General features: G+C 54.9%; 3 protein-coding genes and 1 long non-coding RNA gene across 7 annotated transcripts in view; 3 read left to right on the top strand and 1 right to left on the bottom strand.

Moving 5' to 3' along the window:
* Positions 1 to 537: 537 nt before the first annotated feature.
* LOC119873282 lies at positions 538 to 16,995 on the bottom strand. Of its 2 annotated transcripts, XR_005364458.1 has the most exons (4): positions 16,808 to 16,995; positions 6,614 to 6,712; positions 1,820 to 3,234; positions 538 to 968 (listed from the first exon to the last, which is right to left on the bottom strand). It is a non-coding gene; the product is annotated as an uncharacterized LOC119873282 (long non-coding RNA). The 2 variants fall into 2 exon arrangements; XR_005364457.1 differs by having other exon boundaries at positions 539 to 3,234.
* The window catches only part of HOXB3 (homeobox B3), a 56,729-nt gene continuing 35,158 nt past the window's right edge, over positions 2,565 to 24,135 (top strand). The window contains exon 1 of one of the 3 annotated variants that reach the window (XM_038547568.1): positions 2,565 to 2,689. The gene's annotated coding sequence lies outside the window, so the exon portion shown is untranslated. Of the gene's footprint in view, positions 2,690 to 17,110; positions 17,244 to 21,998; positions 22,155 to 24,135 lie in introns of those variants that run through there. The other 2 variants (XM_038547566.1, XM_038547570.1) reach the window with 2 other exon arrangements.
* HOXB6 (homeobox B6) lies at positions 7,511 to 11,469 on the top strand. Its single transcript, XM_038547583.1, has 2 exons — positions 7,511 to 9,525; positions 10,572 to 11,469. Exons 1-2 carry the CDS (start codon positions 9,111 to 9,113, stop codon positions 10,829 to 10,831), a joined length of 675 nt encoding a protein of 224 aa, XP_038403511.1. The 5' UTR covers positions 7,511 to 9,110; the 3' UTR covers positions 10,832 to 11,469.
* HOXB5 (homeobox B5) lies at positions 13,417 to 16,133 on the top strand. The gene is made up of 2 exons (XM_038547581.1): positions 13,417 to 14,073; positions 14,838 to 16,133. The coding sequence occupies exons 1-2, from the start codon at positions 13,512 to 13,514 to the stop codon at positions 15,083 to 15,085; spliced, it is 810 nt and encodes a 269-aa protein (XP_038403509.1). The 5' UTR covers positions 13,417 to 13,511; the 3' UTR covers positions 15,086 to 16,133.

Raw genomic sequence — 24,135 nt, 5'->3', positions numbered from 1 at the left:
TCTGGGGGCTGCCATCAAGTGAACCCCGATATAACAACACATTCCCTTTACATTTTCTATACATACCGACATACACAAATGCCCCAATCACACATATTTATAGGCTGACATCACACGCAAGTGAATATATACATTATCACCCTACAGTCACAAATAAACCCCTATATTCATACATCCATAAATAACCTACAGGCATTCACACAACCCAACTCTAGGCTGGAACACATGCATTCACGTTCACACACACTCACAAGTAAACACCCATTCACACTCACTCACAGAGACATTTATACATACCAATGTACATTCACACACTGGCTTATAAACACAGATTCACATTTGCCCCCAAGGAAGCACATCCAGGAGCCCACACGCCCAGTCACACACACATTCACAAAACAAAACCCCCACAGTTCCGCCAACCCTGCCCCAACCAGGCCTTCAAACCAGGCTGCGGCTTGATGGCCAGGCTGGGCCGCCCAAGTACGGAGCTGAAATCCGAAGTGTTAGGCCCCCTAAGGAGGAAGAGTGGAAGGAAAGGGAAGGTGACCACCCAGATCCACTCCCGCTTCTGGGGGTGGGGCGGGCAGCGTTGGGCAGAAGCGGGGCGGCTAGCAGACACCGCCTGCCCGAAGAGGCCTCCAACGCCAGGGCGCTCCCGGCTTCCGCCCAACGAGCAAGCATCTTCCGCAAGAGCTATTCGGTGACTTTATTGCAACTCATTTTGCTTTCATTTACTTTAATTTATCTCATTCTAAATTAACACAGCGATCCAAATAAAATTTTTACGTGGGGAGGTGGGGGAGTGGATGAGCCCTGAGAACGAGAGTCTGAGCGGTGCAAGTTTACCCGGCTGGTGTGGCCGCATCCCGGCCGCTCGGAGCCCGGCCGCGCCGCCCGCCCAAGCTCCGCGGGCTCCCTCCGCGCCTTGCTGCCCGCGGTCCGCGCTGCCGGCAACCTGGAATCTCCTCGGGAATACAGAGAAAGAGAGAAAAAAGAGAAAACGTTTTTTGGGGGATGTTATTTCGTTTCCTGCACTTGGGCGCTGGTAGCTCAATTCAAAATACAGCAGTATTTCAGGGGCCCTGGGAAACACGGGGTGAATTCTGTTTGGTGGCGGTGGAGATTTTTTTGTTTGTTTTGTAGGGTTTTTTCCTCCAAAACACCCCTTGATTGAGGAACATAAACCTGGAGGACGGTGCCTACGCATCTAGACCTGTGGAGCTGATTTTTAGAATTTATTCGATTACAGACCTTGGATTATTTAAATGCAAAGAACAGGTTTTGGGACAGAAAGAAAGAAGCAGGTTTGAATGGAAGCGCGTTTTAGGAGAATCTCTTTAATTTGAATTTGTAGGTAAAAGTCCCCCTGAACCGGCACTTTCCCCCATTAATGACCGCAGAACCCCCTGGAGAGCACATGGAGCTGTCATTGGGAACCTGAGCATGTGGGCATTTGGGTGGAAGAGGCAGGGATCTGGCTTCACCCTCTTCCAGTTTCTGGGGTGCAGAGGCGAGACTCTGGTTGCTAGGCTGTCCACCTTGGCCTCTGTCAGGGCCGCCTTTCTTTCCTAGGTGAAAACTAGGCCCTAGGGGATCTAAGACCCCCACACCCGCAATGCTACACGCCTCACAGGTGGGGGTCCCACCATCTAGAGGGCTGGGAATGAGGGGGGCATTCAGAGGAGGAGAGGGGACCCTGAAGCCTTCATTTTGCCTTGATGCAAGTGGCAATTTTGGATACCCGCTGTTACTCCCGACTCACCCCAAAACTGCCTTAGAATGGCCCCTGTGTGGAGGATTTGGGGTGAATTCTTACTAGAAGAGGGAGGCAGAGCTCCTGTGAGAATAGGGAGGTTCTGGAGAGAATCCCCTCTCCAGATGGACCCCTGTGGCTCCTCAGTCTGATTCCCTGCACCCCAAATCTCATCCCTTCTCAGATTGGGGTTTCCCCAAATAGCGAGAAGGAGAAGAAAAGAAGATGGCGACCGAGAAAAGGGTTGCTGGTGGAGCAGCCATGAAGAAATGCAATAAATTCCTTGTTGTTTTATGAAAATTTACAACTTTGTGATAGAAGTTTATGAGTGGTTGAATCCAGCGATTGGCCGGCGCCGGTCATGTGGCCGGGCGATCGTGAACATGAACTTTTTATCATTTCCCTGGTGGTTATAATGCAGCATTCTTTTGGACACCACACCTAGGTCGGAGCACTGTCGTCCTTCAGGGCTCCAGCCTCTTGATATTTTTATACTTCAATATCAGCTCGATAAAGCAAAAGAGAGAGAGGAAGAGAGAGGGAAAGGAGGGAGAGAGAGAGAGAGAGAGAGAGAGAGAGAGAAAGAGAGAAAGAAGGAGGGGTGGGAATTACACAAAAGAGAGAACCAAAAATAATTTTAATTTCTAAGTTGATTTGCTTGCTGATCTGGGATTTTAGTCATCATGGAGGGTAAATGGACAATCTGCCCAGGACTGCAGCCTGATACCATTTTTCAAAGCCAGAACTTACTCCATTTTCTATGCAAATATCAGAAAAGCGAAACACCCTCTCTCCCAAGTCAGAGAAGGGGAAGCGACGGCTCTCAGGTTGGGACAATATTATCTGGAAGATGAAGAAGAAACAGAACGCTTCCCCCCCCCCTTCCTCTTCACCCCTTTCAATCGGAGGGAAGAAATCCCAAGGTCTACAAAGGTAAGGGAGATTCTACAATTCTTATTCTTTTGCATCGATTTTGGAGGGGGTGGGGCTTAGGTTTGTCTCCCTCTCCCCCCACCCCAAGACGGGGCTGAACCCCATCTCTGGGCGCTGCAGGGAGAGGCTTCCCAGGAAATTCGGTGGCTGAGAAAGAGAGAGGGGTGGCTGCTTCCTGGAGGGGGAGCCAAGGCAGGGAAGATGGGAGGAGGAACCGAAAGGGGCCACGGAGGCGAGCTCTAAGTCGCCCTTTTAAGCTGAGAGAGGAGGCTCCAGAGAGGGGGCTGCGAAAGACAGCATAGGGGTGTCTGGGCTTCAGGGCGCCCAGAAGCCGGTCGCTCTGGCCTCTGTGGGTGTGCGCCCCCTCCCCCCTTCCCTCCCTCGTTCCGGCCTCCCCCAGTTGGCCCCCTGCAGTTCTCTTGCCCGGTGCGGGTCTCGGCGGTTTCCCAGCGGCATTGGCACAGGGGCGGTGGCGCTGAGGGACGTCCGGGTCTCTGGAGGGCCTGGAATCTCCGCAGAGGCCCTCGAGGGCGAGGAGGCGGCGGCTAGAGGGACACACAGAGAACAATTCACAGAGAAATGCTCCTTATCTCTCTGCGGAGACGGTTCTGAAATTAAAGGGCTGTGGGTGGAGGCACCCAAATCGAGGGACACCCCCCTCCCCGCCTCCCCCCCCCCCCCAGGAAGCCAGCCTGAGAATGCCCAGGTCTCTCACCACTCCCACAGGAGGGAGCCTCGCTCTGCAGGGAGACAGTTTTGTGGTTTTTAATGCGGTAGGTTACAGCGTGTTGGTTTCTGTGCAATATTGATTCTATTACTTGTGTTTTTATCGGTATGGGTGTGTGGATTTCGGTGGAGAAAATTGCCATGTGTGGTGTCTGAGGTGGAAACGCTGCAAACTTTCCGGGATCCAAACGTGTTGATTGTGGAGAAGCTGCTGAGCATGTTGTGTTTTAAGCTCGTAAACAAAAACAAAACAAAAAAAAAAAAAAAAAAAGAGGGGAACAGAGTGGGAGAAGGAGAAAATAAAAAGAGAACCCAATAAGGGAACCTGATGGTTTCCGGACTGCAAAGCTGCCTGGCCCTGAGCTCAGACAGCTAGTCTTGTCCCTCCCGTGCCTGATTTCATTCTCCAGCCAGGCCTCCTGGGGGTGAAGGAGGGGGGTGGAGAAGAAACGTTGGGCGGGAGACTGAAATGTCTAAAGTAGCTGGTGGGGTGGAAGAAGGGGAAAGCCGGTTAAAACCTAAAAACGTAGTGAGAGGGCTTCTGGGGAGGCTGCCAGCGGAGAGATAAGTGGCTCTGGGCGTCAAGGGCAGGAGAGACTGATTTAGTTTGGTTTGCATAAATAGGTGACTGCTTTTCTCTTTTTAAAGACCAAATGAGGAGCGTTCAGCCTCGGATGTCTGGTTGGCTAGGGGTTGCAGGGGATGAGGGTGGGTCGGGCGATATTGGCCCTCTCAAGCCTGAGCTGGGAGGAGAGGGATGCAGGCCACTTGTGGCGCGGGAAGGGGGCCCCTGGAGGCACAGGTAGATGCCCCTGAAGCAGGCCTGGACTGGGTGCCTGCAGGGACCCCCGGGCTGCGCCGCGAGAGAACTTCTGGGCCAGCACCTACGGTACTCGGGGCCTATTCTCAAAGGAAAAATCCCCCAAACCCATCCAGACTAAAGGTCTTTTTCTCCTGTAGTCTTGGCGGGGAATAAATCATCCCTTAGACAGTTTGCTCTGACCCAAATTATGCGGTTTGCTGCCATCTACCGTCCGTTCGGAGACATGCGGCTTCGGCGCCGCAAAGCCCGGCGACACTGCCTGAACCGCGCCGCTGCCTAGAGCCCCCGCTGCTCAGGTTCGGAGGGTTTTGGGGGGACTTCGGCCCAGATTGCTGCTTTCCGCTGCAGCTTGGTACCCGCCTGTCCGCGTGTGGATTAGAGAACAAGTGTGCCCTCCCCCCTCGCCCGCCCCATCCTAGCTCCAAAACCAGCGGCTGGCTGGAAAAGCGGCTTTTTCTAGGTCATATTTAAAAAGGACTAATACTGCATCTCGCGGGCAGGGGGCCCTGAACCCCAAGGGTGGGAGATCAGAGTCGCACGCACTCGCCCGCCGGCCTACCCACCCCTCCAAGGCTCGAGAGGGGATCATCAGGGACGCTCGGGAGATGCGAGGCCAAGGCTGTTCAAGGTTTATTTGGTTTTCTTTTCGGCCAAGGGAGGGAGGGGGCAGCACGGGAGGCGCCGGCCCCCGCAGTTCCACTCGGCTGTCAAAAGACAAACCCGGGTCTGTGTTCTCCGGGTTGGCCGGTGAGTCTTGCCAGTTGCTTGGCCGGTGAGCCCGTGGTAAAGGAATGGAGCCGAAATTTTCTGGAAACTGTTGGTGTCTGCAAGTGAGTGTGGGTCCCCTCCCCCATTCCTGATCGTTTCAAGCGAAATTGACACAAATATGTCTTGGGGGAAACATTGGGAGTGGGAGTGGGGATCGATCCTTAAGGAACCAAACCATTGTGATTTCCGTTCCGGCGGACCCCTCACACTCGCTTAACCCGACCGCCTTCCCAGAAGGGGGTGGTGATGGCAGGGGTACGCGCCTCTGCTGCCGCCGCGTTTGAATATTGGCCCCTGTCTCACGGGTTACTGATTAGCTCGGGCTTTCAAGCCGCAGGAGGAAGCTCTGGCCGCTCCTTTCAAGGTGCTGTGGCCCCAGTTCCTGGGCGGGGGCTGCAGGAAATTGCCTGCGGTGCCAGGCAGGCCGAGGTGTTACTAGGGTCTGGCCCAGAGCTGGAGGAGTCTCTGAGATCGAGGGGCCCGGCGGAGCTGGGGGGGGCAGACCTAGGGGCTGTGGTCCCTGCATTCCTGGCGCCTTGAGAGTTGAACCACAGGAGCTGCCCTTTCAGGTTTCCGGGCAGCAAGAGTGACTTTCCGCCGCCAGAAGGCCGGGCTTAGTGTGGAGGCCTCGGGGGAGCCGCGGGAAAGTCTGGGGCCCCTCTTTCTTGGGGGCTATCCGCAGGACAGGTGGGGAGAGAGGCGGTTGGTACAGGGGGTTGATACCCTTTGGCTCTTAGAGTGCCCGTGGACCTGGTTAGGGAGAAGGGAGAAGGAGCCTTTGGCCACCGCCTTATCCCACCCCGTTCCCCGCCCCCCCCCCAAGTTCGGAGACCACGATGTTCATTTGCATAATGGAAATGAAGTCTTTGTAGCTCAGGTTGGACCGGCCAATTTTAAGGCAATATCCCATGTCAACAGCTCCCAAAGGTTGAGAACTCCCTCTGGGAACATTTACGTTCCCCAAATTCAGAGAATCACAGAGTCTAGGGGAAGAATTGGGTTGAGATGTCTTAATTTGCTCCACCCCAGCTGGAGTTGGGAGTGGGTTGGAGCAAGATGCTCACAACCCAATGAGCTGGAGGTGGGGGGAGCTTTGTAGCTGAGAGAAAATGAGAAGCTTGGACAGTGTCTCAATCCCCCCTCCTCTCTGTACACATCCAGGCAAAATCCCTTCCTGAGGTTACCAGTACAGGAGAATTTTAGTCATGAGCTGAACACAACTTGGACATTTCCCTGGGAGATGAAAATGCGTGCACATCCACAGGAGCTCATATTCACAGCATAGAAAATTACAATTATAAATTCTGCCTGTGGGGTTTCTGTACAGTCCTTCTGTTGTGTACTCAAGACTTGGTACACATTTATGTTCACCTCTCTATCTACACACTTTCTCCATGAGGCTGAGAGAGACACCCCGGACTGGCAGACAGCTGTGCCTGCTGGGTATTTACATATTCCCCGTTGGAGACAGACGGACGGCAGTGGACCGAACTACAGACAAATTCGTAGAGATCTGGCTCCAGAAACCAGGCGGCCTCTGGCCGGGCCCTGCCCGTCTGCTCTTTCTCCCAAACAAACGGATCAGACGAATAAACGCTCATAAATACCTCTGGGCTTAGATAAGAGCGATGAGGCGCTATTTCCTTTCATGCCGGACTCCAGGCGCCCAGGCCCTGCCTTGGCGGCTCCATCTCACGACAGGCAACCTGCAGAGGTGAGGTTAATTTGGGGCTGTGACTCTAAGGATCAAGCAGTTATTTTAGTGCTTCTCATGCCCTTCCTTATGGCATCCTACTTAGTCCAGATTCTGTAGCAAAGCCCATACTGTCCAGTTCTAGGAAGAGGGCATTGTGGTCAGGGAGGAGGCAGGATGGTTGTGGTCCAAGGCCCAAGGTCTGTGGCAGAGAGGAGGGAGGTGCAGACTGGCACTCTCCTGATCTTGCCCCTCCCCTAGACCAAATGTTCTCCATTCCTCTCTAGGAATGGGCCCAATTACAGCTAGACTGGGGCACTTAGGATTCATCATTAGGATGCTTGAGTTTTCTTAAATCTTGATAACACCTCCTTAGAGTTTGACTAGGAAGTGGTTGGTGGGACATGCAGGGATAACTACTCGGCCATGAATTTATAGCCTAGAAGTTGTCCTGAGTTCAGGAAGCCTTGCAGGCCACTTTGCAATCAACCAGCTTCCTACTCTCGGGTCACCAACCTCAGCCCTCTACCACTTTAACTCGTGTCTCGTGCCATCTTCAGTGGACAAAAATCTGGCCCACAAGAAGGAGCCCAAAGGACAAGGCAGAGGAGAGTCAGCCTGGCCCCTTTATCATCAGATTTTGCCACACATTCTGGCTCATTTCGGAACCCAGGTCTGAAGGTTATCTCCCTTTAATGCCTGGCCTCCACATGCATAGTTAGATTGTTGAAAATATATTATGGTTCAGTCTTCCAGCTTGGCTTCAATGCTCATTTTCCTTACATGGTGGGGGGGGGGAGGGAGGGAGGGAGAAGGAGGGAGGGAGAAGGAGAGAGAGGGAAAGAGAGAGAGAGAGAGAAATGAACGGAGATGGGCACTCTTTCTCACATCCTAGCTTGTGCAGCAGCAAAGCTGGTGATACAAATATGAGATGTGGGAGGGACTGGAGGGATCCTGAGAGGCGGACAGAAGGGGGTTCGGGCTGATGGTTGTAAGCTGCCTGCTGAGTCCCCAGGAGGACCTGGACAGCTCTCCCTCCTTAGAAAACTAAACCCAAACCAATTATTGAGAAAGAATTCATTTTCAAAAGAACTGCCAGCTTCTAGAGAGACCTGGAAAAGGAGCAAGGGCCTTTCTCTTTCCGGTTGTCTTTGATTGTCTCAAAAATCAGGAAATTTTGAGGACCCAGAATTGGAGGAAGAACATTTTCTTCCCTGTGCCCAGGGGTACTGAGACATCTTTGATCCCTAAGAATCTGTAGCCCAGGATATTCTAGTGATTTGGGGCGTAGGGGGTGGGATGGAGCGAGGGTGGCAGGCAGGATCCCTATCCTAGACAAACCTAGGCTGGGGGATGCCCCTCACTCCTACTCTCCCTATGCCCCCAGCAAGCGGAAGAGAAGGCTAGCTAGTCCCTTTCCCCAGTGTCCCTTCAGGGGCCAAGAACAAGCATCACATGCTCCAACCAGGCAGGATGTCTTGGGCAGCTGAAGCAGCAGCAGCAGCAGCAGCCTTCCAAGAAGCTCCTAGTCTAGCCTCGCCTAACCTAGCCACAGAGCCAGAGGGAGAAGCTTGGGCTCAGACTCTCCTCCCATTTCCCAACCTCCTGGGTTCTCTGGGCAGCAGGCTCTGGCCTGCCCTTCAGCCGGTAAGAGCTGTGAAGAAGCAAGAATTATAAACCCAGGCTTGGAGGAGGCAGAGGAGAACTGAGAAACAGGAAAAACAGTTTTCAAAACCTGGGAAGGAGAGTGTTTCTTCTTCTTCGCCTCCCCTGAAAGCGATGCTAAATAGTGAACTCTTCTCTCCTACCTACAGAAAACCCTAGAAACAAGTCTTTCCCTTTGGTTCTCTCGTCACCACGCAGAGAGGGACGTTTAGGCACCCTTCCCTTGAGGGAAGGGGTCCAAGCAACGCAGGGGTTAACTTTTCTGAAAACACAATTAACTTTTTCCTATCCTGCGTGGGGAGGGGAGGGATATATTTATTTAATCACTGGGGGATGGGGTGGTCTCAATCCAAATGCTCCCTCCTCCCTCCAAGACACAGACGCCTCTTTCGCAGATCCTACGTAGGTGGAACAGGACGCGTTGTGTTGTTGGGGGGAGAGAGAGAGAGAGAGAGAGAAACGAGAAGAAGAAGGAGGAAAAAAAAAAGGTTGATAGGTTTGTGCGCGGGTCCCTCGCGCGGGCTGCGCTCCTCCTGGGTGCTATTTGACAATTCCTGCCTCTGCCATTGGTCAGTGTTGGATCAGATGGTTGTATTTCCTTCTGGCCCTCACTGGCACCTCGCCATCCCCCCTCAGCTAAAACCCAATCTCAGATATACTACTAATAGGCGCGGCGCTCGGACTATAAAACACAACAAATCATAAACCCGGCGGAGCAGCAGCGGCCGAGCGCGCCTCCCCTCCCAATGAGTTCCTATTTTGTGAACTCCACCTTCCCCGTCACTCTGGCCAGCGGGCAGGAGTCCTTCCTGGGCCAGCTACCGCTCTACTCGTCGGGCTATGCGGACCCGCTGAGGCACTACCCCGCGCCCTACGGGCCCGGGCCCGGTCAGGACAAGGGCTTTGCCGCTTCCTCCTATTACCCGCCCGCGGGCGGCGGCTACGGCCGAGCGGCGCCCTGCGACTACGGGCCGGCGCCGGCCTTCTACCGCGAGAAGGAGTCGGCCTGCGCGCTCTCGGGCGCGGAAGAGCCGCCCCGGTTCCACCCCGAGCCGCGGAAGTCCGACTGTGCGCAGGACAAGAGCGTGTTCGGCGAGGCCGAAGAGCAGAAGTGCTCCACTCCGGTCTACCCGTGGATGCAGCGGATGAATTCGTGCAACAGTGAGTGAGCCCTCCCGCGGTCCCCCACCCCCCGGGGCAGAAGTAGCGCGCCCCCCACCCCCGGCAGCCCCCAGGGTGCCGGCTGGGCATCTCAGTTAGGAGCTAAGGGAAGCCGGGGCGCCCGTCCCGGGTCTCCCGCTCTGTCCTCTCGCCCTCAGGAGTTACAAAGTTTGCAAAGTCCCAGCCGCACTGGGAACCAGGGGGAGCGAGTGGGCTCTCCCGGAGCGCCGCGCCAGAGCGCGATTCCGGGGCCCGGGGCCGGGGAGGGGGCAGGGGCCGCAGCCACTGGCGTGGCTTTCCCTCGCGCACCCCCCCCCGCCCCAGCCCTGGTCGGGTCCCCCCACCCGAAGACGGTTCCATTAAAAACGGAGTGCGTCATGGGAAGGGGGGCGTCGTGACGCTGGCGAGGGAGAGTGCAGTCTGTCCGGGACTGTGTTTCCCTGGGGGTTCGGGGCCGGGGAATGAGGAGGCACCAGGAAAGGGGTGGTAGTCAGAGGAGGGAGGGAGAATGAGGGGGAAGAACGGGAGAGGCAGCAGGCGGAGGGGGAGAGAGGGAGAAGCAGGCGCCTGGGTCTCAGGTTGGATTATTTGTCGGCCTTAAGTCCCAAATTGATGTCCATTAGTGGGACACGAAAGTGAGGAGCCGTTAATGCCGACTGTGGATCGATCCACGTCATTACGGATTAAGGGCTGGAATCTATCACAGGGTGGTGGGGAAGCCAGATAGATGGAAAGAAAAGATAAGGCTAGGAAGAGACACACCTGGCCGTGCTTCCCCGGCCCCTCCCCACTAGGCTCAGGTGGGATTTTTAAACTCGCCTCCCATCCCCCCACCAAAGGTCTAGACCAGAGAGGCACGGGCTTGGGAGGCCCAGAGGGAATCTGGAGGGGGCGCTGGAGGAGTGAGGAAGGGGGTGGGTGGGCAGGAAACTCGAAGAGTGGAGGGCATCCCGGGACAGGCTAGAGTCCATGTTTGAGGGTCGAGTGGGGGAGGGGGTTCTGGCCCTGATGACCCCAGGCCTCAGCATCTTCTCTCGGCGTAACAGGTTCCTCCTTTGGGCCCAGCGGCCGCCGCGGCCGCCAGACCTACACGCGCTACCAGACCCTGGAGTTGGAGAAGGAGTTTCACTACAATCGCTACCTGACGCGGCGGCGGCGCATCGAGATTGCGCACGCCCTGTGCTTGACCGAGCGGCAGATCAAGATCTGGTTCCAGAACCGGCGCATGAAGTGGAAAAAGGAAAGCAAACTGCTCAGCGCGTCTCAGCTCAGTGCGGAGGAGGAGGAAGAAAAGCCAGCCGAGTGAAGGCGCTGGAAAGGGAGGGGGGACGCCAAGGGAGCGGCCTGCGGGGAGCCGAGGGCATCCGAGAGCCCCCCCAGAAGGCTCTGCGGGCGGGGGCGGGGTCCCGGGGACCTGCTCTCCAGCGCGCTACAGGCGGGGCCCAGCGCTCTTCTGGATGCCCCCGCCCCGCAGAGCTCTCACTGGGTGCTGGGAGGCCTTGCCGCCTGAGCCCACCCAGCACCCCGAGCGCCCCCTCCGTCCCTACGGAGCCGCTTCAGCCCCAGCAGGCTCCCCCGTGAGAACTGAGGACCGGACTCACTTGATATTTCCTGGAAGCAGAGCAAATGCTCTGGTCCCTGTCGCGTCTCATTTCGTCCTTGTTCCCCGTGCACGGTTCAATGGTAGATTCGCAGTGCCCTCAGCGGGGGGCCTCGAAGACTCCCTGACCCCAGACCTCTCCTCCCCCCCAAAAGCCACTGGAAGGAGCACATACTACCTAGAAGTAAGAAGAGGAGCCTCAGAAGAAAACAAAGTTCTATTTTATTAATTTTCTATGTGTTGTGTTTGTAGTCTTGTCTTAGCTCTGGACGTGAAATACTTCGGTAATAATATTAATATTATTAATGATGATGATGATAATAATAATAAAGATGTAAAAACTCGCCGCTTGGTCACCTGTGCTCCTCCCCTGCCACTCCCCCACCCCCAAGGCCACCGCAGTGTCCGGGTGCCAGAAACAGGGCCTGGAAGGCAGGAGCCCCTGGTCCGCCCGGCGGCCAAGCACGACTCGGAAGTTACAGTTGAGATAAAGGCTGGGGCGGTCCAGCCCAGGCTCCGGGCGCTGCACCTCGCCAGGGCTGAGACTCCTAACAGCCTCTCTGAGTGCAGACTCGGGGGACTGAGAAAGGCCGTTTCCCTCTTATTCTCTAGCTTTTCCTCGTTTATCCGTGGCACCAGGGACATCGCCGAGGCCCTGAGCCCGGAGCCTCTGCAGAGACAGCCAGGCGGGTCTCGCGCCTCAGCAGTGTCCTGTCATCACGCTGGCGAGGCCTGAAGCCTGTGGCCTGCCCGCATGGCCTGATCTCCGCCCGCCCTGGCCCTCAGCTCTGGGCCTGTGGCTCCGGAGACTAAACCCGGGCCACCAGGCAACTCTCAACCCGCAGCTGAAGCCTCCAGGCACCCCTTCCTTCCTCAAGCAGGAATTCTGCGACAAGTAGGGGAACTGAAAGCGGCTGGCAGGCACGGGGTGAAGGGCGCGGCTTTCCCCTGCTCCTGGGAGACCCGAGGCGCAGGAGGCCAGGTGATGGGGTGCTTTGGTCTCATCCCCTCCACCAAAAAACGACCCATTCTCTCCCACCCCCACCCTCACCCAGGCAGCAAGCTGGGGACAGTGTTTTCCTTTCTTTCTCCTCCCTCTGTCTCCCTTTTTTTTTTATTATTTGTAAAGAAAATAGCTGCCTGGCAGAAGGAGCCCAGCTGCGGCGGTCTCTGGCCGCCCAGCGCGCTCAGCAAGGCGCCGCTGGTCCTCCGAATCCCTTTCCAGGGAAGATGTGGGCTGCCGGGCAAATTCTGAAACTACTCAGACGTCGGCGAGGGGCCTCGAGTGGGGTGTCCCAATGTAATAGAGGGCATCTGGTGAGGAGGTGACAGGGTTTTCTTGCCTTGATCCCGAACTCTCAGAACCCCAAACCCCGACCACCTATTCTGTCGCTGCCACCATTTCCTCCCTGCAAGTAGGCCCGCTTAGCCCCAGCAGAGCACATCCTCTGGGGTCCCTGTCCTGATTTGCCATTCTCTGTGCCTGGGCTGAGGAGGAGGAGGAGGTCAGGAAGAGGATCCCAAACTTCTAAAGGGCACAGAAGTGAAAGCTTCCCCATGGACCCCTTGGTCCAGCCCTGCCAGCTCCGCCTGGACGCCATGCATGGGAAGGACAGCCGGGGAAGGAAGCAGGCCAGGCCGAGCTCACTGGGAAACGCATTGTAATAATTGTTTTCCACACACATCTTCCAACCCTCCTCCCCCATTTCCGCCCCAACCCGGAGACTTGCAGAGCCCCAGTGAGGGAAAAGCAACTCAATTTTTGATCATCTCATCCAGAGTGAAAATAATAATGATGATGATACTAATAACAACGACAAGGAGAAGGACACAGATAGTCTAAACCCACTCCCAAGAAAGTGGGTGAGGGCTCAAGTGAGTCCCTCCTCTAAAAGACTCAACTCTGAGGAAGAGCCCAGCCCGGGTTTCTTTCTCTCCCGGCGGTTTGCAGGGAGCCAGCAGGGAGGCAGCCGTCGCCGCCATGGCAGTCTGCGGCCCGCGCTCCCGCCGACCACCGGGAGGTGGCGCGCTCTGCTCAGAGGCCGCCGCCAACCTTCTCCCTGTTTCTCCCCCTTCTCCGTTTTTCCCCCTCTCTCAGAGGCTCGCATTGAATCGGCCCTAACGATTCTCGGATCGTCATTATTTGTAACCATAGAGCATGAATTACCTCTTGAGGTCATCAGCGAGAATTTACGACTGGTCAACAAAAGCACGTGATTCCCTAACGCCCCCCCATCCCCCTTCCAACCCCCCCCCCCATATTTGGCCGCATACATAGCAAAACGAAGTACAGTGCATCGCTATAATTCATTAATACATCATAAATCGTGAAGCACAGGGTTATAACGACCACGATCCACAAATCAAGCCCTCCAAAATCACCCAAATGAGCTCGTACTTTGTAAACTCCTTCTCGGGGCGTTATCCAAATGGCCCGGACTATCAGTTGCTAAATTATGGCAGTGGCAGCTCTCTGAGCGGCTCTTACAGGGATCCCGCTGCCATGCACACCGGCTCTTACGGCTACAATTACAATGGGATGGACCTCAGCGTCAACCGCTCCTCGGCCTCCTCCAGCCACTTTGGGGCGGTGGGCGAGAGCTCGCGCGCCTTCCCCGCGCCCGCCCAGGAGCCCCGCTTCAGGCAAGCGGCGTCGAGCTGCTCCCTGTCCTCGCCCGAGTCCCTGCCCTGCACCAACGGCGACAGCCACGGCGCCAAGCCCTCTGCTTCGTCCCCCTCCGACCAGGCGACCCCGGCCAGCTCCAGCGCCAATTTCACCGAAATAGACGAGGCCAGCGCGTCCTCGGAGCCTGAGGAAGCCGCGAGCCAGCTAAGCAGCCCGAGCCTAGCTCGGGCACAGCCAGAGCCCATGGCCACCTCCACAGCCGCGCCCGAGGGGCAGACTCCGCAGATATTCCCTTGGATGAGGAAGCTTCACATCAGCCATGGTAATTCTCGCTTTCGCTCCTTTTCTTTCCTTTTTTCTTTTCTTTTCTTTCTTTCATTCTTTCTTTCTTTCTTTTCTTTCTTTTTTTTTTTTTTTTTGTCTCGTAGGCTTTCCTTCTCTGCGTTTGGGGAGGTGGGGGGGGGAGGCGAGGAGAGCTTGGCTTCTCCTCAAATATAGATTTATTTTTTTTCTATTTTTCACAGAGGGGTAGAAGTCTCTAAGAGGGTCCTCGCAGCTCAGGGGGATAGAGCCAAAGAAGGTCTAGGTCTTTAGCTGGGGAGGAGTATTTTGAATGATTTGTCTCCAGATTCCGCTAAGGTTTTCTTCACCCAGCTGTACTAGCTCTAGGATGAAGGATGGGGTTTATGTAACGTGGGGAAGGGTCCTGCTTAAGCCCCGAAATTTTGAGGCTGATGCTAGCAAAGGAGGGGCGAGCAGCAGGAAAGGGAGCTTTCCAGGGCAAAAGTGCAGCCTCTCTCCTCCCTCCCGGGGCGAGCGGCGGCCTGAGCCCAGCGAAGGGTGAGGCACAGGGAGGAAGCAAGAGACAAAGCCGGGCGCATTCGCTGCCGCCGAAGTGGGGGCTGCAAGAGAAGGGGGAGCAGAAGCGAGCTCGGATGCGGGGCGTCTGGAGTGGGGGAGGATTCGAGCTGCGGGGAGCTGGGTACCGGGGACGCCTGGGTCCTGCTCCACGCCCCTCTCCCATCCAGTGCCCCCTCCCTTAACCGGAATAACGTTGCCTCCCGGGCTCTACTCTGTCTGCTTCAGATATGACCGGTCCGGACGGGAAAAGGGCCCGGACCGCGTACACCCGCTACCAGACCCTGGAGCTGGAGAAGGAGTTCCACTTCAACCGCTACCTGACGCGGCGGCGGCGCATCGAGATCGCCCACGCGCTCTGCCTGTCCGAGCGCCAGATCAAGATCTGGTTCCAGAATCGGCGCATGAAGTGGAAGAAAGACAACAAACTGAAAAGTATGAGCCTGGCTACAGCCGGCAGCGCCTTCCAGCCCTGAGCCCGCCTGGAGGAGCCCTGGGTGGCCCAAGAGCCCTTGCCGCCCCCAGCCCTGGCCCCTCCAAACCTCCCTGCGCTGCCACTGCCCGCTGGGGACCGGTTCCCACGAGCCTGCCTCGCACCGGCCTTGTGTTACGAGTTTTCGTTTGGTCTTAGGTCTTCCTGTGGCTCCCTCTCTCCTGGACTGGTTAATCTTGTTATTATTGTTAATAATAATGATAATTATTATTTTCCCTCCCTGCTCCCCACTCCCCTCCACTCAGCCCCCAATCCGCCAGTGTTTCTGAATGTTCGTGTCTGTGGTTGCACTCCTTCCCCCAGGAAAGAAAGAAACTCGCATGTTTAATGTGAACAGTCCCCTTCCTATCTGTGTTCTTCTAACTTATTTATAAAGGGATGAGTGCTGTGTTTTGAGTTTCAGCTTGAAACTTCTCTAAGGGGCAGCAGTTGAGGTGGGGCAGTGCCGGAGCAGCGCCCGGCCCAGCTGAGCTGGTCTCGGACATGGAGTCCATGACTGTCTCTTTCCATCCTCCTCCTCCTCCTCCTCCTCCTCCTCCTCCTCCTCCTCCTCCTCCTCCTCCTCCTCCTCCTCCTCCCTCTTCCTCCCTCCCCACTCCCCAGGCCCAAGTCTTCCAGAGGCTTGGTCAAAGGGTGGGAAGGAGGCAGGAAGGACCAAAGGGGTGATATGGAGAAGAGGGAAGGTAAACCGTGAGAATTAAGTTCCTGCCGCCTGGGTAGGCCCCACAAGGCCTGGCCTGGGAGTGTATGGAAACACAAATAATCCTCAGTGTAAAATGTCTTGTGTATTTCTCTGTGAATTCATGGGTCTGGAGTAGAGGGCCCAAAGCTTGTAAATATGGGGATAGTCTGGGTCAGACCCATCCCCTCCCCCCCTACACCCATTTCGCTTCCAAGACCATTTGTAGTGAGCGAGTGGATGCTGTGCTACGCGTGAAATCTGTCTTTGCCTTTGCCGGGCCTGTCTCAGTGATTCGCTTTTGGTATTTGTAGCTTTCCTTGAAGTCAAATAAATGTTTCCCCTAATCCACTGCCCTTCCACTTGTCTTTTCTCTGGGGGCCTGTCCCTCCCTCACTGGGCACACCCTAGACCATTTTTGACAGATCTGGGGTGTAGGGAAGGGAAAGCAGGATGCTTACCAGCAGCCCCTCTTAGCCACCTACATCCCTTGCTTAGTCAGCCGAGTTCTTGGGTCAGGGGATAGGCTTTCATGTCTGGGGACTGAGAGGCCCAGAAATCCCACATAGAGCTGGGGCAAGGGAAAGAGTGAGCTGGACTCCACCCTGGCCTTCCACCAGCCAGCCAGCCAAAAAAGCCTCTGGAAACCTCTTCAGGGAAAGTAATTTGGGCCTAAGTTCTGAGCAGGAGGCTCCTGACCTTTTGGGAGTGGTACAGGCCTGCCCAGCCCCCCTGTCCCCTGGCCCAAATCCCAATTCTGCTCTACCACCCACTAAGACCCCTCCCTCAAAAAAAAAATCAGCTCAATTTCAAAGGTTTCCTCTCAACCTCAGTTTTCTCGAAGCTTATCAAGGGCTCCCTCTCTCCAGGAGCCCAACTGACCTTCCCTCTTGGTTAGGAGTTGGGGTCCCTCCTGGAAGACCCCTGGCTCCCCTGCCAGCCGGAGTAGCCCAGGGTTAGGGCCCAGTACTCCTCCATCCAAGTCCGCCTTTACCCTGAGTGCAAGAGTCAAGTCTGGACACTTACCCGGTCAATCCCTTCCAGCTTGGCCCAACTTCTTACAGGACTTGGGGGGGAGGGGAGCTGGTGAGGAGACAGCCAAGAATCGTAGAGGCTCTACTGGGCCCTCCTTCCCCCTCGCCCCTTGACTTTGTCCCCCTTTGTCCATAGCAAACTATCCCAAAAGTCGCTATGACATTTAGATGTCAAATGGATAGGGGTTTTATCTCGAAGTTAGATCGTAAAAATCGCCGAGAAGTCAGACAGATACCCCTCACTGGCTCGAGAAAGTCACGTGAGGTCCATAAAGTTAGTTTTATGGTTTTGGGGAGTTGACACCGCGCGGTATATTTCACATTCTCCAGAATGTTAAGTGACACTTTAACTGCTCGCCGTGGTGGGGAAGGGGGCAGAGGTAGGTGAGCGCTCTCCCAGCCCAGAAGGCAGTGGCGGCACTCCCGCGGTAAGTGGCTTCCAGCTTTCGCTTTCTCCCCCTGCAATTTTGGGGCTTGGAACTGGGGAAGGAAATCTTGCCTCCGGCAGAGCTGTAGGACTACGAATAGGGGGGCATTTAGACTGCTCTTTTTGCACCAAGTTCTGACAGGCTGAGTGTCTGAAGTGGGGGCTCTCAGCTCTGTAAGGCCTCAGTGGTTGGGGTGCCTGGTTTTTATTCGCAGGAGTGTCTGACTCTTTGTGGGGGAAAAGGCTTGTGTGGGTTCCTTCAATGTCCTTGGAAATTTAGGGGGACAAGAGGAAAGGGGTGTGTACTACTGAAAGGAGGGCCCCTTGTGGGGGGCCACTTCACTGCTGGATATCTTGAGACCCTTGGTCATCTCTCCACCCCCAGGAAAGAAACTTTATGACATTCATTTGTCAGGGGTGTGTGGGGACGCGCCGCTGGGCACTTTTATCTGGATACATCTGAGCTGAGCAAAAGCATCAGGAAGGCTAACGCGGCTGCTGTGGGCTGCCCCGCACTGGGGCTCTCTCTGGCTTTCAGATTTTTGAACTCTGTGAAAGGGGGTACCCCGCATTTCTCCATGACCTCATCAGGGTTACCCAGGATGAGGAATGTGACACTTTTGCATTCAACTTCAGCCTGTAAATTCCAAACCAACCTTATTGCTTGGCTCTGAGGAGGGTCAGAGGGGCACAAATCCCCTCAAATTCCAAACCTAATTCCTGGCCAGGAATGGGGGGAAGGGGAGAGCTTCTTCCCTTGCCTGGAGGAGTTAGGTGTCTAAGCAGATCTCTGGCAGGCCCTCCATAAAGAAAACTTGCTCAAGAACACAGACCCCAACTGTCTGGAGGGAGAAAAAGGAACTCAGGAACAGGAGAGAAAAAAATCAGAGAGGTTCTGTCTTTCTTCTCCTCTCCCTCCCTCTTCTCTCCCTACTAGACCCTTAAAAAAGCCCCTTTGTTTTGTGGCACCACAAACCAGAGGGATTTCATCATTTGACCCCCAGGGGGCCTGTTATTTCCTATGGGCAAATCACCCTCTTCTAAAAACCAGTGGCCTCCTCTCCACCAAACTGACCCCCCCATTTTAAGACCCATGGGGTCTACCACCACCGTGTTACTCCTGCCTTTGCCAGCCTTCTGGCTCTTGATTCAGCCTAACTCCGGTGAACAGTCGATAGAATTGAACATGTGGCACCTTATGGGGCTTCTGATCTTTGGGACAAGGGGAGGGCCATGAGATTCCCTCTATTCCCCCATTGAAGGATATCTGCACACTCTGCCTGTATCCCTTCTTTCCTGCAGCCATTCTCTGTTCCCTGAGCTCTCCAGTCCCTGCCCAGGCCTGACTTACAGGAGAATCTTCACAGGTTTGAGAGCAAAGAGGACAGAGGGCTTGGGGTCCCTACCCTGACTTGAAGACGAATCCCCCCCAGGAAGGAGGAGAAATTTATATCCCTTGGAAAAGAGACTCTGGTCAGCTCCCAGAGGGTCCCCAGCATCATTTAAGATATCAGTACATTCTGGAGGCACAGCTTCCACAGGCGTACACTCTGGAAAAGGCAAACGAGTTGAGTAAGGTGCAGAGGAAGGATATAGCAGGGGCAGAATTTGACCTGGGGCCTCCTTGGAACCCCCATTCCCATGTGCCCTGTTTCTCTTCTCCCAGAAACCCCAGACCACCAGGCCTGCCCCTGAAGATTTTTTCCCCCCTTCTATGTCAGCTCTGCAAACTCTGATAAAGAATGTGTGGGGCCGGTGGCCCCAGGACATCTGCTAGGCATATCTAGAAAGATTTTCCGGAATGGTGAAGAGCAGCCCTGGGTGGGGTGGTGTATGAGGGGGTGCCCACTTCCGTTTGGAGGTCAGAACCCTTGAAGGGTCTCCTCCTGCTCTAAGCAGTTCCTGGAGAAGACTCCCTAGTTGTTTTTCTTCTTTCTTGCTTCAGGTTCGCTGGGCAATGGTCTCTCTTGAAACCCAATAAGGACAGTCAGGAGGAAGGGGTGAGAGTTGAGAAGGGGTTTCTGGTGCAAAGGAACTCTTCCTTGTCATGGAGCCATGGATTCCTGCCCTCCCCTCCTGCCTTCCCAAGACTTTCCCTGGGAAAGCTGCTCCTTAATCTTAAGGACTTTTGCCTTCCTCCCTGCCCACCTGCTTTCCTCTCCCTGGCTGAGTCCAGGCCTCCACCTTGTGAGCTCCAGGCTGGCACCCTCCAGCCAGATCTCTTGCCCAGCCGCCCAGCCACTCAGCGCCCTCCACCTGGGCAGCCAGGGATTAAGGTGGCAGTTGCCTTTTTACCCTCCAAGGCCTGCCTGACCCACCTCTCAGCAGATAATCTGATTTTGAATTTTTTTGCTTGATTTGGTTATTTCGTTTTGTTTTGTTTTGTTTCTCTGTGCGCGGGGTGGGAGGAAGTATAAAGAAGTGTAAACAGGAAAGCCAGCCGGCCCTGGAGTTCCGAGCGCCCATATTTCATCGGCTTCCTCTCCATAACTGGAGCGGGGACACTTAACCCTTCCCTGGCTGTGAGAACATGTTCACTGGGGGTGGAGGTGGGGTAGCCGGGGTGGGGGGGGAAGTGGGGGCCAGATCCAAGTGGAAGCTCCTCTCTTGGCCTGCTTCCTTTATCCCTCGGGTCTGGATGCTGGGGCAGAAGCCAAGGATTTGGAACAGGAGAGAAGACAGATCTCTTAGAAAAATCTCTCAAACTCAATCCCTTCCAGGGTAGAGAGAAGGCTTCCCATGCATGTTTTTTTTTTTTTTTTTTTTTAAATTTTTTCCAGCTTGGGGCCAAACAGGATCGACCAAGGAGGACAGAGCTGGGAAGAACCCCTCCCATCCTTTAGGGTCATTCTCTCCATTTTTGGAGTTTCTAGAAGTAATCAGATTTCGAGGCTGGGATCTGCCCACAGCAGGGTTTATCGATTGCTGCAGTGCTGTTACACATCCATATTAATTAACCCAGACACCGGCCTGGAAACTGAGCAGCTTGGGGAGGAGGAGGCAAGAAATGGGGGCCCCTTAAAGAAAATGAACATTTTCCCCTCAAGTGCCCCTGGGGCCCAGATTGGAGAGTCCTTCCCCACCAAAATAGTATGGCCTTCACCAAGCTTGAAGCCCCTGGACTTCTCAGCAGGGGTAAATGTGTCTCACTCTCCTCAGTCAGAGTCTACACACAAATCTCAGGGGTGGAATTAAACACCTCTCAGGCCTGACTCTTCCTTGTCAGACATAGGTTGTCCCAGTCCTTGGATGGATGGATCCTTTGGTGGATGTTCTCAGGACAACCTTTCTAGAGGGCTTAGCAACTCCTCCCTACCTTTCTTCCCACTTCCCCAAGGTAGAAGCTTTTTCTGGGGGAGGGGGAGCTTGTTTTGTTTTTAGTGTTTGGTGGTGGTGGTGGTGGTGGTGGTGGTGGTGGTGGTGGTGGTGGTGGTGGTGGTAGTGATGGCCTTCCCCTTCCTCCTACCCCTCCCTCCAAAAAGTGATTAAAATCTGTTAAAGGATTTAATTAAGACAGTTAAATGAAAAGGAAGGAGGCGCAAATGAGTTGGGGGAAAAAACCCACACCAAAGCTATTCTCAACGATTAAATCGCCATTTTAACAATATAATGGAGTTTGCATCCTGAAAGGGGAAATCTACGCTCATATCTCATCAATAATTCATAGAGTCCGGGATCACGCAGAGGTCAGCAGACGGGGCCGAAGCGCCGGCCTGCTTGGGGCTCCGAGCCGCTGCCGCATACATTACCCGCCTCAGGCCTCGCTGCCGCCACCTCAGCGGCTCGGGGCTGGGGCCAGGGCCTGGGCATGCCGACAGGTTTAGGCCGATTTTTCGATTTTTCGTTTTTCCTTTTCTGAAATTTACTGAGACCCAGATTGCAAGCTCCCAGAGGAAGTGGGAGATTTAGGAGACTGGAGAGGCTGGACTTCGGGCAATTTGGGACCTGTCGGACCTGGATTATCACCATATTTTCAAGTTCTAATCTCTCCCCACTCCCCCCCCCCCTTTTTTTCCCTCTGTTTGAGTCGTCTTCTGTTCTCTCTCTTCTCTCCCCAAATTTCCTCTTAGGGGAGGAAAATGCGCTCTCTGCAGCATCCTCCAGCTTCTCTTCCCTGGAAACGGCTCCCAGGCTGCCCAGCAGTGCCCTGGCCCTGCGCTCCGCGTGGGTTGGGGCTGAGCCCACGTAGCTCCGGCTGGGTTGTGGCCTCTGAGCACCAAGGCTGCCTTTGATTGTGGGGATCCCTGACCTCGGAGCCCCCCGTGGGGTCGGGATGAATGCATCCAGGGAGGAAAGGGACCTCGCAAGCCCCAGTCCAGCTTGCTTAGTCAAGAGATGGCCCAGGCCACGGGGGAAGGGGAGGATTCTGCTTGGAAGGCAGCATCTAGGGGAAAAGTGGAGGGAAAGTGCCAGCATGTGGGAATGTCTCCCCTTAGGGCTTGAGGGCGAGATGCACCATAATCCCTGTATTTTGAGCTTCTGCAGGCTTGTTCCACTTTCTCTCTCTTTCCCTCTAATCCGCTCTCTTCTGCTTTCAGACTCCTAACGGGCCCCTAGGGAAGAGGGAACAAACGCTTCTCGTTGAGAGGTGGGGTCCTGGGAAGGGATATTTGGATGATGCGACGAAAACCGAAAGAGCGCAGGTCGCCCGAGCGCTGCGCTGGCCAAGGCAGAGGCTGTAACGTCCCCGAGCTGCCAGTAGAGTCCGCCTTAGACCAAGTTCACAGCCAGGCTGGGGCCTCCGAGGCTCCAGCGAGCGGCGGTGCAAGGTGGCCCCAGGCCCGCTGGGTCTCGAATGGCCTAGAGACTGAGCGCTCTCTTCAGCCCTTTGGGGACTGTGGACCCCTCCGCTCTCAAGGAACCCTTGCTCCAAGCTCTCTCCACTCTTCACTCCAGAAATTCCCTTCTCCAGGTCAGCCTATGCGTCGTAGGGCACCCCGTAGGTCCCTATGCCCAGCGACCGCGGCAATGGGGGACAGGAGCGGGTGGGTCACCACCAAAGCTTTCGCAGGCTATCCACACGAGAGACCGTTTGGAAATGCGGGAAGTGGGGTCGAGGCGGAAAGTGGGGTGGCATCTTTTCCCAAGGTGTCATTTCATAATCAAAAGACTCCTCTTCCCCAGATCTAAGGCCCTTGTGGGGGGGGGTTGGAGAGGGGGCGAGCGGGGGAGGGGCACGGAAGGCGTTTTGCGCTTGGGTTTCTGCAGCCGGCGCAGTAGAATGAGACCTCGGGGCCAGAGGCCGGTGTTATTGCCAGAGGGGTCGCAAAGTTGGAGGGTCAAAAGTTTACGGTGTGCGTGAGCGGTTGGCGCAGTCTAGCGGTGGGGGCGGGCTTGTGAGAGGGGAGGAGGCCGTGTGAGCCGAGAGAGAAGAGAGGGACAGCAAGGGGTGCTGGAGGTAAGGAAGGCTTGTGTGTTTGGGGAGCCCGGAAGCAGAACTGGGGAGGAGGAGAGGCAGATATCTGGGGAAGGAGAACTTGGGGTGCGGTAGAAACCTTTCCCCAAAACCCTCTGGAGTTGGTGGGGTGGGGAGCTGTACCAAAGAGCGCTGGAGGCATGGTGAATCCTCTGCTCAATTGTCTCTCCCAAAGATAACCTTTGAGTCACCATATAAAATTTAATTAAAACCTACCCAGCCGCACACATTAAAAAAAAAAATCCAATTACCCACGTGTCCTTGCAGGACGTTTGATGGGGCCAAAGAAGGCTTCCAAGGTGAAGGCCTGATTCTCACCAACATCAGCCCCACCCTGCTTTCCCTAAAGGATCCAAACAGCTGACTCTCTCCAACTCCCCCCATCTATCAGGCAGGCCTCTGCTTCAGGGATTCCTAACCCCCAGGCTGGGTCCAGGCAGCTGGAGTCCGTGACTGTGGGCCAGGACTGGAGGGTTTCTGAACTCCCATTTCTCTTTCCAAATTGCTTGGGTTTGAAAAGTTGCATATAGGAAGAAGGTTGGCTTGCTAATTCTCCCATTCTCTCCCAAACCTCCCCTTGTATCCCTCCACAGAATCCCTCTCTTCCCAATTGGAGGAGGGAGGGGGAATGAGAAGGAAAATTACTGAATGGCCTCACAGAGATCTTTTTAGCTGTAGATGAAACAAGCGACCTGAAATGAACCTTGAATCTATGCATTGGGCTTAGCTCATAAGTAAAATGTTTACAGAGACTCTGTAATTATTACACCAGGGCATATGCCTATTTTTGGTCTTTAAATGACTTTTTTGTTTGTTGTGTTAGGAAATGTCATCATATTCTCTTCCAAGCAGTGGATATAGGAGGTGCCATGTGGGTGTTTGTCCTGCCAGAATAGAGATAACCTGAGAGTTTTCGTAAAGACACCTTTGAAATATGGCCAGAAGAGACAACAACTTAATATCAGATTTCAAATCAGTTTGCCCCAGTTTTTGACTAAACCAACTGGTGTGGGTCCCCATTTCGATTCAGCCTCGAGACAAGTTTCTCTGGGGAGTCAGGCCAGGAAGGAATTCCCGAGGTTCAGAAGAAGTAGAGGTCAAAGCCTGAACTGGAGACTATCTCCTTCTGTTTCTCCTGTCTCTTTTCCAGGACAGAATGCTAATAAACTTGTGGTTCTGTGGAATAGCCTGGAGCAGCCAAAGGGCCTGGGCTACAGGGGCCTCAGGATGGGGAAAGAGAGTCCTCTGCCATCACAGGCCAAACTGGGTGTCTTGGGATGTTCTCTCTCAACTCCTTGTACTAGGGGGATATCTCCTTGCAGACATTCCCCTAGACCTAAACTGGGTGGAAGGGGAGTCACCTGACCTACTCTGCTGGTCCCTTGGAGACCAGAGAAAGGGGAAAATGTGTTGTTGACAGTCCACTAATTCTAATCGTTGAGAGACAAACCAAAGAAGACCTCTGAGTATTTTTAAT

The sequence above is a fragment of the Canis lupus genome, chromosome 9, assembly GCF_011100685.1.
Source record: "Canis lupus familiaris isolate Mischka breed German Shepherd chromosome 9, alternate assembly UU_Cfam_GSD_1.0, whole genome shotgun sequence".
Taxonomy (NCBI): domain Eukaryota; kingdom Metazoa; phylum Chordata; class Mammalia; order Carnivora; family Canidae; genus Canis; species Canis lupus.
The sequence above is the reverse complement of the archived record's forward strand: the minus strand, read 5'-3'. Positions and strand labels throughout refer to the sequence as shown.

What these genes read in the sequence shown, in the direction of transcription:
- HOXB6 (XM_038547583.1), top strand. Translation starts at nt 9,111, where the DNA reads ATGAGTTCCTATTTTGTGAACTCCACCTTCCCCGTCACTCTGGCCAGC. An exon ending in GCGGATGAATTCGTGCAACA is followed by an intron (nt 9,526 to 10,571) that starts GTGAGTGAGCCC and finishes TCGGCGTAACAG; the next exon opens with GTTCCTCCTTTGGGCCCAGC.
- HOXB5 (XM_038547581.1), top strand. Translation starts at nt 13,512, where the DNA reads ATGAGCTCGTACTTTGTAAACTCCTTCTCGGGGCGTTATCCAAATGGC. An exon ending in GAAGCTTCACATCAGCCATG is followed by an intron (nt 14,074 to 14,837) that starts GTAATTCTCGCT and finishes TGTCTGCTTCAG; the next exon opens with ATATGACCGGTCCGGACGGG.